Raw genomic sequence first — 14,039 nt, forward strand, 5'->3', positions numbered from 1 at the left:
TTTACTGGATTTAATCTACATTTAGGAAAACCTAACGATGAAATTAAAACGATATAGTTTGATTGTGTGGGGGAAATCTAGGAAACGTTTTTCTTTGTTGACGCGGAGTCTCATCTGTCGTGTCTCTCATTTGCTTTCTGATTGGCTGAGCTCTCCTCAGACGTGGCACGTTGTGAGCGTATATAAGACGGACGCGCACCCTCCATTTTACAGCGGCTTCGGGAAGATACAAGGAGTTTCTTGCTTCAACAGTGTTTGAACGGAACTTCGACCTCTCTACGAATTTCGTTTCGCGTTTCTCATTTATATATATTTATCATTTTTTACCAGTTTTGATAACAAAAAGATAAACATCCGCCGAAATGGATTCTCAGGTTCGCCAAAACTACGACCGCGAATGCGAGGCTTTGATCAACAAGATGGTGAATTTGGAGCTTTACGCTTCATACACTTACACCTCAATGGTAAGTTATTGCTTAATACTCTCTAAATGTATATGTTTTTTAAGCATCGTTTACTTTATTGTTTACAAAACGGTCCCACCTCATATGGAGTCATTGTTTACGCTTGGATTTTGTGCTGCGTCGCGAATGTGGCATGAAACGCGTTAAACGTGTTAAGTCATGTTCTCATCTTTTGTTTTTTCTTCAGGCTCATTATTTTGACCGGGATGATGTCGCCCTTCGTGGTTTTGCCAAGTTCTTCAAAGAGAACAGTGAGGAGGAGCGTGAGCATGCAGAGAAATTCTTGGAGTTTCAGAACAAGAGGGGTGGACGCATTGTCCTTCAGGACCTAAAGGTAACAATAACCAACATATTGATTGGAAAGATGGAAATAGAGTATTGTTTAAGGGCTCATTGTTTGGTATGAAGTATGGCGTTAACTCATGTGTTGGTCTCTCTTTGCAGAAACCTGAGCGTGATGAGTGGGACAATGGTCTGGTTGCCATGCAGTGCGCCCTAAAGCTAGAGAAGACTGTTAACCAGGCTCTGCTGGATCTCCATAAAGTCTCCTCTGAGAAGTGTGATCCTCATGTAAGTTCTCAAGATCTTTATTCAAATGTGTAATATCCTATCACCTCCCAAAACTGGGGCTGTCAGTTGACGTTTGGGTTATTAATGGAATTATATGTTTTCTTGGCCAACAGCTTTGTGACTTCTTGGAGACTCACTACCTGAATGAGCAAGTTGAGAGCATTAAGAAGATTGGTGACCACATCACCAACCTTTCAAAGATGGATGCTGGAAACAACAGAATGGCAGAGTACCTGTTTGACAAGCACACCCTGGATGGAAAGAGCTAAACGATGGCCGCAGTTCATCTGCTTGCTGCAAATTCTTATTTTTAGTTTATTCTAAAATCAAGAAATGTTTATCGCGCAGCCTTTTCAAATCTAGGAGATTACAATCTTAACAAAAGCTCAATGTCAATAGAAAGATGCAGTTTTGCTGCTTGCTCCGATTGGTCATCTTGTGATTGTCAAGCCTTGCATTGCTGAATGTACACTAATTTAAACACTGAAGTTCAATAAACATTTTTGGCTGGACTGACTTGTCAGATTTCTTCAATTTTAAGAACTGGAGTCTTCGATTACTGGAAACAAATTGTTCTTTTCAGAAATGTAAACATTAGGGATGTTAAATGAGGAAGTTATTGTTGTTACCCACCTCGTGACTGACCTTGGAGCAGAAGTTATTTATCTTGAGGCAAGTCACAGGAACATAACTAACACAATAGATTGGTATGCTACAATTAATTAATGAAGTTACATTTATGTGAACCACTTAATGTAGAGTATAATTCTAAAAAACAATACATGTTTCGTGCAAGTGTATCAAGTCCACTTAAACTTGAAAGAATTGAAGCAAAAGCCTCGTAACTTATAAACTCCTTTGGGACAGTTTAAAACAGTGCACTGTAAGAACTTAAAAGTGGTGAAACTTATCAGCTCTTGATGTAAACCACAAAAAAATAGATCTGTTCAACAGCATATCCCCCCAATCCACATGGTACGAACAAACCCAAGAAATTGATTTCTGAGGCATCCTGGCAAGCTCTTAAAAACATGAATTGATGAAATGGTCTGAATATTTTCATTTGGTCTCAAATAAAACCAGCGGAAATTTGTGTGTTCACTTTTAGAAACTTTAAAATCTCTGCCTTAATGCTCTTTAGCACTAATAGTAATAAATTGTGTATCGCATTGTCAAAAAAGTGGTTTGCAAAGCCTCACTGTTTGCTTGTTTATCACAAGTGGGTTCAGCTGTTTAGATTCTGTTCCTAAACTTTGGTTTAGATGTTCAAAGGGGTATAATATGCTGGTGAGCAAATTTCTGTTGTCTAACAGTTATTTCCATATGAGCTCAATTGGTTCCCTTGTCTCTCAATTTTCACTTGTTTCCATGATCCACTCCCAGCCCTGACACTTAGAACTGTTGCTGATTAATGTTATTTAAACAATTCTCAAAAGCAGTTGTTTTCCACTTAGCTAGTTTTTTTTATTCAATTTAGCACATACAAGACATTCTGGATTGAGTTAAGATGAGGTAACTGGCCATTTATGGATCTTCAAACAAATGGTTGCGTTACATTACTTTATATAAAGCGCCATTGAAGGCAATTTTAATTATAGAATTCTTGCAAGGCAGCCTACAAATGCTTTTCATATTTGTGAATCCTTGTTGTATCACCTCACTCATTTCCTTGTGTCATAGCTGCACCCCCTTAGGATGCAAAGGAGTTAAACAACTATGTATCTTAACTCATGTCTTCTCGGAAAGCTTCCTCATTCCTCACCTCAGTGTGGTACAGTTAGAGAAATGAGATATGGCTGAACTTGATTCATTTCCAGAGGACGGGCTAGAGGATTGAGGAGAAAGGAAGTGAATAATCATTATTTTAAGTATTGAGCAGCCTTCGTTGCACATCATTCATTCAGACTTTTTTTAAGGGATGTGTAAAGTGTGTTCTTAGCATCCTTAAAATACTCACAATAATTTGGGATTTCTATATCAGGAGAAATCCCGAATCTATCAGGATATGAGTCCTAAAAACTGACTTATCAAAATTTGGAAATAAACTCTTCATTTGTAAAATTGTCATCTGTATGTGTATGTGTGAGTCAATGTTTTGAAAAAAAAATAAGTGGATGATAAAGGCATTGTGATTGAAAATATACACAAGGGAAAAAAAACCTTTTGGAGCTGATCTAGTTTCAAATGTTCATATGCTTCATATTAAAACATTTAGTAAAATGAGAGAATGCTGAGTCACAGCGTCACAGTACAAGAGCAGGTGGTGTATATTTACATTTCCTGCTGACAACCAGTGTTATGTAATGGTATAAACATGCCTTGTTATTGTGAACTTAATGATTTGGATTAAATCTATTTCATATTTCAAAACAAAAATAATAAAAAGTAAAAATCACAGGTCAGAATACATACATCTATTCAAATGTAAACTATTGTGTGACATTAATGTGAATGGATTTAAAATCCAATGATATACAGATGCAAAACAATAATTATACCTCAATATTTCTTCAATGTTCCCTATAAATGACAGTGTTGTATTAGCTATTAACTATCATGTGGATAATCTTGTGAGATTCAGTACATGCTTTCTGATGATACATTCAAAATAACAACAAAACTAATGTGTTTGAATTTAGATGTATAATGTGAAACATTTGAAATCCCAAAGACAGAGTCCTGATCATGATGACAGCACAGTTCCCATTGGAATCACTTTGCTATTATTTATGTCAAAGAAAACAGAGCCATCCAGGAAACGTGATCTTGCTTTGGTTTTACCCATTGGACTGTGTTATCATGATTTTCATTGGCTGAGCTCTTTTCCACTTTCATGAGTCATGCTGTGAGCATACTGTATATAAGACAAGCACACACCTGTCGTTTCACATCTTTGGGAAAATCTGAAGAGGTTCTAGCTTCAACAGTGATTGAACGGAACTTTGGACTTGTTGGAATTTTCTTTGGAGAACGTTGCATTTCATATTTATTTTTTACAATTTTGATATTAAAAAAATCAAAAAAGTTCAGCAGAAATGGATTCTCAGGTTCGCCAGAACTACGACAGCGACTGCGAGGCTAAGATCAACAAGATGGTGAATTTGGAGCTTTACGCTTCATACACGTACACATCAATGGTAAGTTATTGCTTCATACTCTCTAAATGTATATTTTGAACGTGTTTTTTAAGCATCGTTTACTTTATTGTTTACAAAACGGTCCCACCTCATATGGAGTCATTGTTTACGCTTGGATTTTGTGCTGCGTCGCGAATGTGGCATGAAACGCGTTGAACGTGTTAAGTCATGTTCTCATCTTTTGTTTTTTCTTCAGGCTCATTATTTTGACCGGGATGATGTCGCCCTTCGTGGTTTTGCCAAGTTCTTCAAAGAGAACAGTGAGGAGGAGCGTGAGCATGCAGAGAAATTCTTGGAGTTTCAGAACAAGAGGGGTGGACGCATTGTCCTTCAGGACCTAAAGGTAACAATAACCAACATATTGATTGGAAAGATGGAAATAGAGTATTGTTTAAGGGCTCATTGTTTGGTATGAAGTATGGCGTTAACTCATGTGTTGGTCTCTCTTTGGAGAAACCTGAGCGTGATGAGTGGGACAATGGTCTGGTTGCCATGCAGTGCGCCCTAAAGCTAGAGAAGACTGTTAACCAGGCTCTGCTGGATCTCCATAAAGTCTCCTCTGAGAAGGGTGATCCTCATGTAAGTTCTCAAGATCTTTATTCAAATGTGCAATATCCTATCCACCCAACAAAACTGGGGCTGTCAGTTGACGTTTGGGTTATTAATGGAATTATATGTTTTCTTGCCCAACAGCTTTGTGACTTCTTGGAGACTCACTACCTGAATGAGCAAGTTGAGAGCATTAAGAAGATTGGTGACCACATCACCAACCTTTCAAAGATGGATGCTGGAAACAACAGAATGGCAGAGTACCTGTTTGACAAGCACACACTGGATGGAAAGAGCTAAACGATGGCCGCAGTTCATCTGCTTGCTGCAAATTCTTATTTTTAGTTTATTCTAAAATCAAGAAATGTTTATCGCGCAGCATTTTCAAATCTAGGAGATTACAATCTTAACAAAAGCTCAATGTCAATAGAAAGATGCAGTTTTGCTGCTTGCTCCGATTGGTCATCTTGTGATTGTCAAGCCTTGCATTGCTGAATGTACACTAATTTAAACACTGAAGTTCAATAAACATTTTTGGCTGGACTGACTTGTCAGATTTCTTCAATTTTAAGAACTGGAGTCTTCGATTACTGGAAACAAATTGTTCTTTTCAGAAATGTAAACATTAGGGATGTTAAATGAGGAAGTTATTGTTGTTACCCACCTTGTGACTGACCTTGGAGCAGAAGTTATTTAACTTGAGGCAAGTCACGGAACATAACTAACACAATAGATTGGTATGCTACAAATTAATTAATGAAGTTACATTTATGTGAACCACTTAATGTAGAGTATAATTCTGAAAAAACAATACATGTTTCGTGCAAGTGTATTAAGTCCACTTAAACTTCAAAGAATTGAAACAAAAGCCTCGTAACTTATAAACCCCTTTGGGACAGTTTAAAACAATGCACTGTAAGAACTTAAAAGTGGTGAAACTTATCAGCTCTTGATGTAAACCACAAAAAAATAGATCCGTTCAACAGCATATCCCCCCAACCCACATGGTACGAACAAACCCAAGAAATTGATTTCTGAGGCATCCTGGCAAGCTCTTAAAAACATGAATTGATGAAATGGTCTGAATATTTTCATTTGGTCTCAAATAAAACCAGCGGAAATTTGTGTGTTCACTTTTAGAAACTTTAAAATCTCTGCCTTAATGCTCTTTAGCACTAATAGTAATAAATTGTGTATCACATTGTCAAATAAGTGGTTTGCAAAGCCTCACTGTTTGCTTGTTTATCACAAGTGGGTTCAGCTGTTTAGATTCTGTTCCTAAACTTTGGTTTAGATGTTCAAAGGGGTATAATATGCTGGTGAGCAAATTTCTGTTGTCTAACAGTTATTTCCATATGAGCTCAATCGGTTCCCTTGTCTCTCAATTTTCACTTGTTTTCATGATCCACTCCCAGCCCTGACACTTAGAACTGTTGCTGATTAATGTTATTTAAACAATTCTCAAAAACAGTTGTTTTCCACTTAGCTAGTTTTTTTTTATTCAATTTAGCACATAAAAGACTTTCTGGATTGAGTTAAGATGAGGTAACTGGCCAGTTATGGATCTTCAAACAAAAGGCTGCGTTACATTACTTTATATAAAGCGCCATTGAAGGCAATTTTAATTTGTGAGATGGTGGTCTAGTGGGTTAAACCAATGAACTGGTAAATCAAAGGATGCTGGTTCGATCCCAGCAGCCACCACCAGTGTGTCCTTGAGCAAGACACTTTATTGTCCCTGTAATAAGTGCACTGTAAGTCGCTTTGGATAAAAGCGTCTGCCAAATGACTAAATGTAAATGTTAATGTAATTATAGAATTCTTGAAAGGCAGCATACAAATGCTTTTCATATTTGTGAATCTTTGTATCTCCTCACTCATTTCCTTGTGTCATAGCTGCACCCCCTTAGGATGCAAAGGACAACTATGTATCTTAACTCATGTCTTCTCGGAAAGCTTCCTCAATCTCACCTCAGTGTGGTACATTAAGAGAAATGAGATATGGCTGAACTTGATTCATTTCCAGAGGACGGGCAGGGTTCCTCAAATCTTACCCTGGAGGGCCGGAGCACTGCAGAGTTTTGCTCCAGCCCTGATCAAACACACCTGAGCAAGCTAATCAAGCTGTTCAGTATCGCTAGAAAGTCACAGGTGTGCAAGTTTGATCAGGGTTGGAGCTAAACTCTGCAGTGCTCCGGCCCTCCAGGGTAAGATTTGAGGAACTCTGGGCTAGAGGATTGAGGAGAAAGGACGTGAATAATCATTATTTTAAGTATTGAGCAGCCTTCGTTGCACATCATTCTTTCAGACTTTTTTTAAGTGATGTGTAAAGTGTGTTCTTAGCATCCTTAAAATACTCACAATCATTTGGGATTTCTATATCAGGAGGATACATCCTTCCTAGAGCAGTCCTTTCATAATACTTCCAGGCTATGCAATGAGTCCTAAAAACTGAGTTATCTAATTTTGGAAACAAACTCTTCATATGTAAAATGTATGTGTAAGTCAATGTTTTGTAAACAAAATAAGTGGATGATAAAGGCATTGCAATGGAAGATATACACAAGTGAAAAAAAGCCTCTGGAGCTGATCTAGTTTCAAATGTCCATACGTTTAATATTAAAACATTTAGTATAATGAGTCTCAGTACAAGAGCAGGTGGTGTATATTTACATTTCCTGCTTCAAATGTAAACTATTGCGTGACATTAATGTGAATGGATTAAAAACCAATGATATACAGATGCAAAACAATAATTATACCTTGAAATTGGTTCAATGTTCACTATAAATTACAGTATTATATTAGCTATTAACTATCATGTGGATAATATAGTGAGATTCAGTGCATGCTTTTTGATGATCATGTTACAAACATACCTGTATTCCATGATGGGAGGCAAATGAGAAAACGCTCAGTCATAGATACAGCTCAGCGTTAGCTTGTATTGCAGCACATGTTGTAACCGACACATGAGGTTTCGTGTGCAATTTCAGAAATGCTTAGTCACCGTCACCTGACTTCACCATTGGATCCAAAGGCACTCACCTAATGTAAAACAGAGCTCACTATTCGTACACGTACTAGAATAACAGGTTGTTGCAGAGTTGTCCAATGATGTTTGCTGTTCAATGGCTTCTTAACATTCCAAAATGTATTTACATGTAAAGCCTTTTCCTTCAATATTAATGCTTAAGGGTCATAAACAAACAAAACACATAATATATTTTATAGCAAACTTCAGCCTTCTACTTTTAGCTTGCAATATCTGAGGCAATATATCCTATCCAATTATATAAATACATTTCCAATTATGTTCTGGTATGTTGTCATACAGAGAAACTGTATCTTCTGTATTGATGTCAATTGAAAGCTCCTGCTAAAGGACTGACTTTTGGTAGCAGCACAGTCACACTGCTCCCTCTCATGTGTCTCTGTGGTGTTGTTCATATCTATTGTTCTGGAAAGCTTGAAAACATCAGGAACCTTATTACATTTCAGGCTTAATGAACCTTAAAGTTAGAGAGCTCACTTCATTCCTTTGTGAAAAGGGGAGAATGAATAGATGGCGACTTTCATGGAATATGGAAAATATTTTGTAGTGTACATTTACATTTACTGCTGACAACTACAGTGTTTGTATAATGGTATAAACAGGCCTTGTCATTGTGAACAAAATCATTATTACTAAATCAATCCAATCATGAAGTTATAAAAATGTTATATTTTGATATACCTCACATGAAACCTGAAAACATTTACCTTTTTTATGTAGTTTTCCATTAATGGAACAGTCATAAAAATGAAAAAGTCACAGGGCACGTCAGAATACATGTGATCTATTGTGAAAGCCAATGTTGCAAAATCTTTTGTCTCTGCTGAAAATGATATATTTAATGATATGGTATACATCTATGATCATTGTAAATACAGTGAGAACCGGTATTATACAAAACTCAAAACAATAGTTTCACTTCATCCTTGATTCAATGTTAACTTTAAACTAACACTTCAGTTTACTTTATGGTATTTGCTATAATCTTGTGAGATTCAGTACATGCTTTTTGATGATACATTCAAAATAACAACAAAACTAATGTGTTTGTCTTTGGGATTTATCATGTTTCACATTTTACATCTAAATTCATGAGTCATGATCATGATGACAGCACAGTTCCCATTGGAATCACTTTGCTATTATTTATGAACAAGGAAAACAGAGCCATCCAGGAAACGTGATCTTGCTTTGGTTTTACCCATTGGACTGTGTTATCATGATTTTCATTGGCTGAGCTCTTTTCCACTTTCATGAGTCATGCTGTGAGCATACTGTATATAAGACAAGCACACACCTGTCGTTTCACATCTTTGGGAAAATCTGAAGAGGTTCTAGCTTCAACAGTGATTGAACGGAACTTTGGACTTGTTGGAATTTTCTTTGGAGAACGTTGCATTTCATATTTATTTTTTACAATTTTGATAATAAAACAATCAAAAAAGTTCAGCAGAAATGGATTCTCAGGTTCGCCAGAACTACGACAGCGACTGCGAGGCTAAGATCAACAAGATGGTGAATTTGGAGCTTTATGCTTCATACACTTATACCTCAATGGTAAGTTTTACTTCTCTTTAATGTATGTATGATGACTGCTGTCTCTCTTTGCAGAATTATATTTCACAATTTTTAACAATGCATGTGCATCTATTTCACTTTACTGGTGTTTAAAATCAGAGTAGATGATGGGTAACTGCTGTCCAATTTTTTCTCATCTTTTGATTGTTTTCTTCAGGCTCATTACTTTGAACGGGATGATGTCGCCCTTCGTGGTTTTGCAAAGTTCTTCAAGAAGAACAGTGAGGAGGAGCGCGAGCATGCAGAGAAATTCTTGGAGTTTCAGAACAAGAGGGGTGGACGCATTGTCCTTCAGGACATAAGGGTGCATATATATGTGTTTGATCTTAAATGTTGCTCTATACTTAAAGCTCCTGGTTTGTTGTTATGAAATAACCTCTGACCTGAAATTCTATGTTTATCTTCCTCACCAGAAGCCTGAGCGTGATGAGTGGGGCAATGGTCTGGTTGCTATGCAGTGCGCTCTGCAGCTGGAGAAGAACGTCAACCAGGCTCTGCTGGATCTCCATAAAGTCGCTTCTGACAAGAAAGATCCTCATGTGAGTTATTTTCTCCAGACATGTTCAGACTCATCTCTGAATAAAACCAAGACAACATACAAGTAACATGTTATTGGCATCAGTGTTTATTATGATTTGTTCAGTTTTTAGAAGTCTGTTGTCCATTTTAAATGTTTTTTTCTTATCAAACAGCTGTGTGACTTTCTGGAGACTCACTACCTGAATGAGCAAGTTGAGAGCATTAAGAAGATTGGTGACCACATCACCAACCTTTCAAAGATGGATGCTGGAAACAACAGACTGGCAGAGTACCTGTTTGACAAGCACACCCTGGATGGAGAGAACTAAATCATGACCTGAACATGTTCTTAAATCATCAAGCAATGTTTGAGCAGCTACCATCAAGTTTCATGTTATAATTTGATGCATTTCTAACTCATCCAATATTTCATGATGAATTTAAGAATACTTGATGAATAAACATTTTAGCTGAATTTACTGGATTGTCTCTTTATTTTCAATTTGAAATAAGTTACTTTAAACAAGGGATGATAAACTTTGACTACCAATGGCCTGGTCTGCATATCTAATAAGAATTCTGCTCCTCGACTCAAAATATCAATACTGGGTAACTGCAACAAAATGACACACACAAGATGTTTTTTCTTATGTAACCCTGAGTTACAGCATTGAAAGAAAATATTTAGATGGGAGCAACAAGGGTTGATAAAACACTAAACAGAACTTCACATGTGCATTCACCTGGTAAGAATGGACAATGAATAGTGAACATGCTTTTGCTTTAAAGATAAAAAACGAACCATAAGTACCTCATCTAATTTCTGATTTTGGGAGATATGCAAATAGCTTATTATTCGTCATTCTCAAGACCCCTATCTCTCATATCTTTTGTCTGTGGGAAATACAAGATATTATGGACAGAAAGCCTTAGTCACTGGTCACTGGTTTTTTTTCCCATACAAAGAAAGTGAATAGGGACTGAGGATGTCAGTAACTTCCTTTCATTTCATCATGTGTTGCAAACATATCCCTGTATTCCATGATGGGAGGCAAATGAGAAAACGCTCAGTCATAGATACAGCTCAGCGTTAGCTTGTATTGCAGCACATGTTGTAACCGACACATGAGGTTTCGTGTGCAATTACAAAAATGCTTAGTCACCGTCACCTGACTTCACCTTTGGATCCAAAGGCACTCACCTAATGTAAAACAGAGCTCACTATACGCACACGTACCAGAATAACAGGTTGTTGCAGAGTTGTCCAATGTTGTTTGCTGTTCAATGGCTTCTTAACATTCCAAAATGTATTTACATGTAAAGCCTTTTCCTTCAATATTAATGCTTAAGGGTCATAAACAAACAAAACACATAATATTTTTTAGCAAACTTCAGCCTTCTACTTTTAGCTTGCAATATCTGAGGCGATAAATCCACAATATTTACACAATTGTGTAAATACATACAGAGAAACTGTATCTTCTGTATTGATGTCAATTGAAAGCTCCTGCTAAAGGACTGACTTTTGGTAGCAGCACAGTCACACTGCTCCCTCTCATGTGTCTCTGTGGTGTTGTTCATGTCTATTGTTCTGGAAAGCTTGAAAACATCAGGAACCTTATTACATTTCAGGCTTAATGAACCTTTAAGTTAGAGAGCTCACTTCATTCCTTTGTGAAAAGGGGAGAATGAACGGATGGCGACTTTCATGGAAGCACCCTTCAGGATTATTGAATTTAGGATGTTGTTGGACACAACATACTAGGCTACTTAATAATGAAAAAGTAAACAGCATCCATGAACTTGATCTAGTCTTCGCTGTCTTTGAAACTGCCTTGTCATATCATTATTTAGCTCATTTTTTCTGATTGGTTGGGTTCTGTTTCACTGCCGCGTCATGTTGGACATATAAGACACAAGCGCACCTGTTATTTCACACCATCGGGATAATTTGAAGAGGTTCTTGCTTCAACAGTGATTGAACGGAACTCAGAGCCTCGATCTTTTCAAATCCGATTTGAGTTATTTATTTTCTATCAACGTTTTGATCATAAAACCAGCTGAAATGGAGACTTCTCAGATTCGCCAGAACTACGACTGCGACTGTGAGGGCTTGATCAACAAAATGATGAACTTGGAGCTTTACGCTTCATACACTTACACTTCAATGGCAAGTATCGTTTTTCACATTTGCTTGCATTATTATACATCGATGCATTTGGCCAAACTGTTAATTCAAAATGGACTTTAAGGGAATTTAAAGTATTTTCAGTCAGAAAAAGAAAATGCAACAGAGGACATTACCTCTTTGTACAAAGATTTCTCTTCATTGATACATGACTGTGATGATTCTTTAAAGAAGTCTTTTTTTACTTATAGACAAAATGTTAGAGACTCACTATTCACTTTAATTGAATCTTTAATCCATGATAGACAGATTTTGATCAACATGGGATAATAATTTTCAATACTGGATCAATGATCCCTTATATGATGATGTTTAAATAGTACATGCCTTCCTTATCATTCAGAAATATTGTCGGACGGTCAACCAACTCTTCTTAGTTAGAATAACTGTTTACACTGAGGCAACCTTCTGGTGATAATTTAAATCATCCTTTGATTTTGTACCCAACAGGCTTACTACTTCAAACGGGATGATGTCGCCCTTCCTGGGTTTTCGAAGTACTTTAAGGAGAACAGCGAGGAAGAGCGCAAGCATGCTGAGAAACTAATGTCCTTCCAGAACAAAAGGGGCGGACGCATAGTCCTTCAGGACATTAAGGTGCTATGAACTATGCTGACTCAAATGAGGGGGCTGTTCAGTTGATTTGAAAATGCTCACTGCTCTCTTTGTCTCTGCTCTCCAGAAGCCTGAGCGTGATGCATGGGGCAATGGACTTATTGCTATGCAGTGCGCTCTGCAGCTGGAGAAGAACGTCAACCAGGCTCTGCTGGATCTCCATAAAGTCGCCTCTGAGAAGGGTGATCCTCATGTGAGTTTTTAGTATCATGATTTTAAGAATAATATTTGGTTTACGTGTCCATTTAAATAGCACTTTAAAGCAGATCCTGTTTTCTTATCTTACAGCTGTGTGACTTTCTGGAAACTCACTACCTGGATGAGCAGGTTAAAAGCATCAAGAAGCTTGGCGACCACATCACCAACCTTTCGAAGATGGATGCCGGAAACAAAAGGATGGCAGAGTACCTGTTTGACAAGCAGACCCTGGATGGAGAGAACTAAATCATGACCTCAGTTCATCTGCATGCTGAAAACGGCCCATCTATACTGTAATAACATTTCATCATGTTATCAAATAGCTCGAAAGTTTGAGAGGTTGAAAGTGTACCATAGAGTGATATTATTTAACCTGTGATAGTCATTAAGCAGATGCTTACCTGTTAAATAATTGGAGGATTTGACGAATAAACATTTTGGGCTGGATTGACTTGGCTGTCCTATTAGAATTATAGTTTCACACTCGTTTTACTAAAATATTGACAACAGCATGAGACTCACTTAATAAAACTACTTTCAGAACATTAATAATACAGACAACTAGCCCACTACTGTAGCACACACTATATTCTCTCATTAAATAAACATTTAAACTATGTGGGGTGGTCTCCCAGACAAGGATTATTTTAAAGTTGTTGTAATAAAGTTGTTTTAAAAAACATAATATTCTAAGAAATATTACTGTGTGCATCTTGAGATGCAGTAATACATTTTAAAATATGTCAGTGCAAGTTGTTTTTCGATCAAAGCATCTCTCACATTTAAGTCCGGGAAACCGCCCCTGTGAGATAAATAGTGTGACATTATAAAAACACATATGCTATAAAATATTTTTTTTAGCAAATCTCGTTTTTCTGCACAACAGTAGTAATACTTTATCTCACCACATGAGAGCGTTTCCTACATGACCGTACCTCGGTCATGAAAGCTCAAAGGTCGAGCAATTGTGTGATTTAACAGACGTTTGAGTTTACCAATATTCCCACATTCACATCAAAAGTGCTTGAAACTTGGGTTGATATATGGTATAAAGCAAAGAAGAGAGTTTCGAGGTGTGTCGGTCACACTTCCAGAATATGCCATATCAACAAAGGAAAACTAAATCTAATCGGATTTAGAGAGGTCACTGAACAGAAATTATATCT

At 37.1% G+C, this 14,039-nt stretch overlaps 4 protein-coding genes across 4 annotated transcripts; all 4 read left to right on the plus strand.

The window, feature by feature from the left end:
* The first annotated feature begins 209 nt into the window (after nt 1–209).
* On the plus strand, nt 210–1,546 carry LOC130425856 (ferritin, middle subunit-like). The gene is made up of 4 exons (XM_056752270.1): nt 210–464; nt 652–798; nt 909–1,034; nt 1,148–1,546. The coding sequence occupies exons 1-4, from the start codon at nt 363–365 to the stop codon at nt 1,301–1,303; spliced, it is 531 nt and encodes a 176-aa protein (XP_056608248.1). The 5' UTR covers nt 210–362; the 3' UTR covers nt 1,304–1,546.
* Nucleotides 1,547–3,933: 2,387 nt separating this feature from the next.
* On the plus strand, nt 3,934–5,263 carry LOC130426662 (ferritin, middle subunit-like). Its single transcript, XM_056753552.1, has 4 exons — nt 3,934–4,171; nt 4,368–4,514; nt 4,625–4,750; nt 4,865–5,263. Exons 1-4 carry the CDS (start codon nt 4,070–4,072, stop codon nt 5,018–5,020), a joined length of 531 nt encoding a protein of 176 aa, XP_056609530.1. The 5' UTR covers nt 3,934–4,069; the 3' UTR covers nt 5,021–5,263.
* Nucleotides 5,264–9,080: 3,817 nt separating this feature from the next.
* Nucleotides 9,081–10,347, plus strand: LOC130426021 (ferritin, middle subunit-like). Its single transcript, XM_056752496.1, has 4 exons — nt 9,081–9,332; nt 9,511–9,657; nt 9,767–9,892; nt 10,046–10,347. Exons 1-4 carry the CDS (start codon nt 9,231–9,233, stop codon nt 10,199–10,201), a joined length of 531 nt encoding a protein of 176 aa, XP_056608474.1. The 5' UTR covers nt 9,081–9,230; the 3' UTR covers nt 10,202–10,347.
* A 1,481-nt stretch (nt 10,348–11,828) lies between these two features.
* LOC130426039 (ferritin, middle subunit-like) lies at nt 11,829–13,424 on the plus strand. Its single transcript, XM_056752539.1, has 4 exons — nt 11,829–12,042; nt 12,511–12,657; nt 12,743–12,868; nt 12,964–13,424. Exons 1-4 carry the CDS (start codon nt 11,938–11,940, stop codon nt 13,117–13,119), a joined length of 534 nt encoding a protein of 177 aa, XP_056608517.1. The 5' UTR covers nt 11,829–11,937; the 3' UTR covers nt 13,120–13,424.
* The last annotated feature ends 615 nt before the right edge of the window (nt 13,425–14,039 follow it).

The sequence above is a fragment of the Triplophysa dalaica genome, chromosome 7 (genome assembly GCF_015846415.1).
Source record: "Triplophysa dalaica isolate WHDGS20190420 chromosome 7, ASM1584641v1, whole genome shotgun sequence".
Taxonomy (NCBI): Eukaryota; Metazoa; Chordata; class Actinopteri; order Cypriniformes; family Nemacheilidae; genus Triplophysa; species Triplophysa dalaica.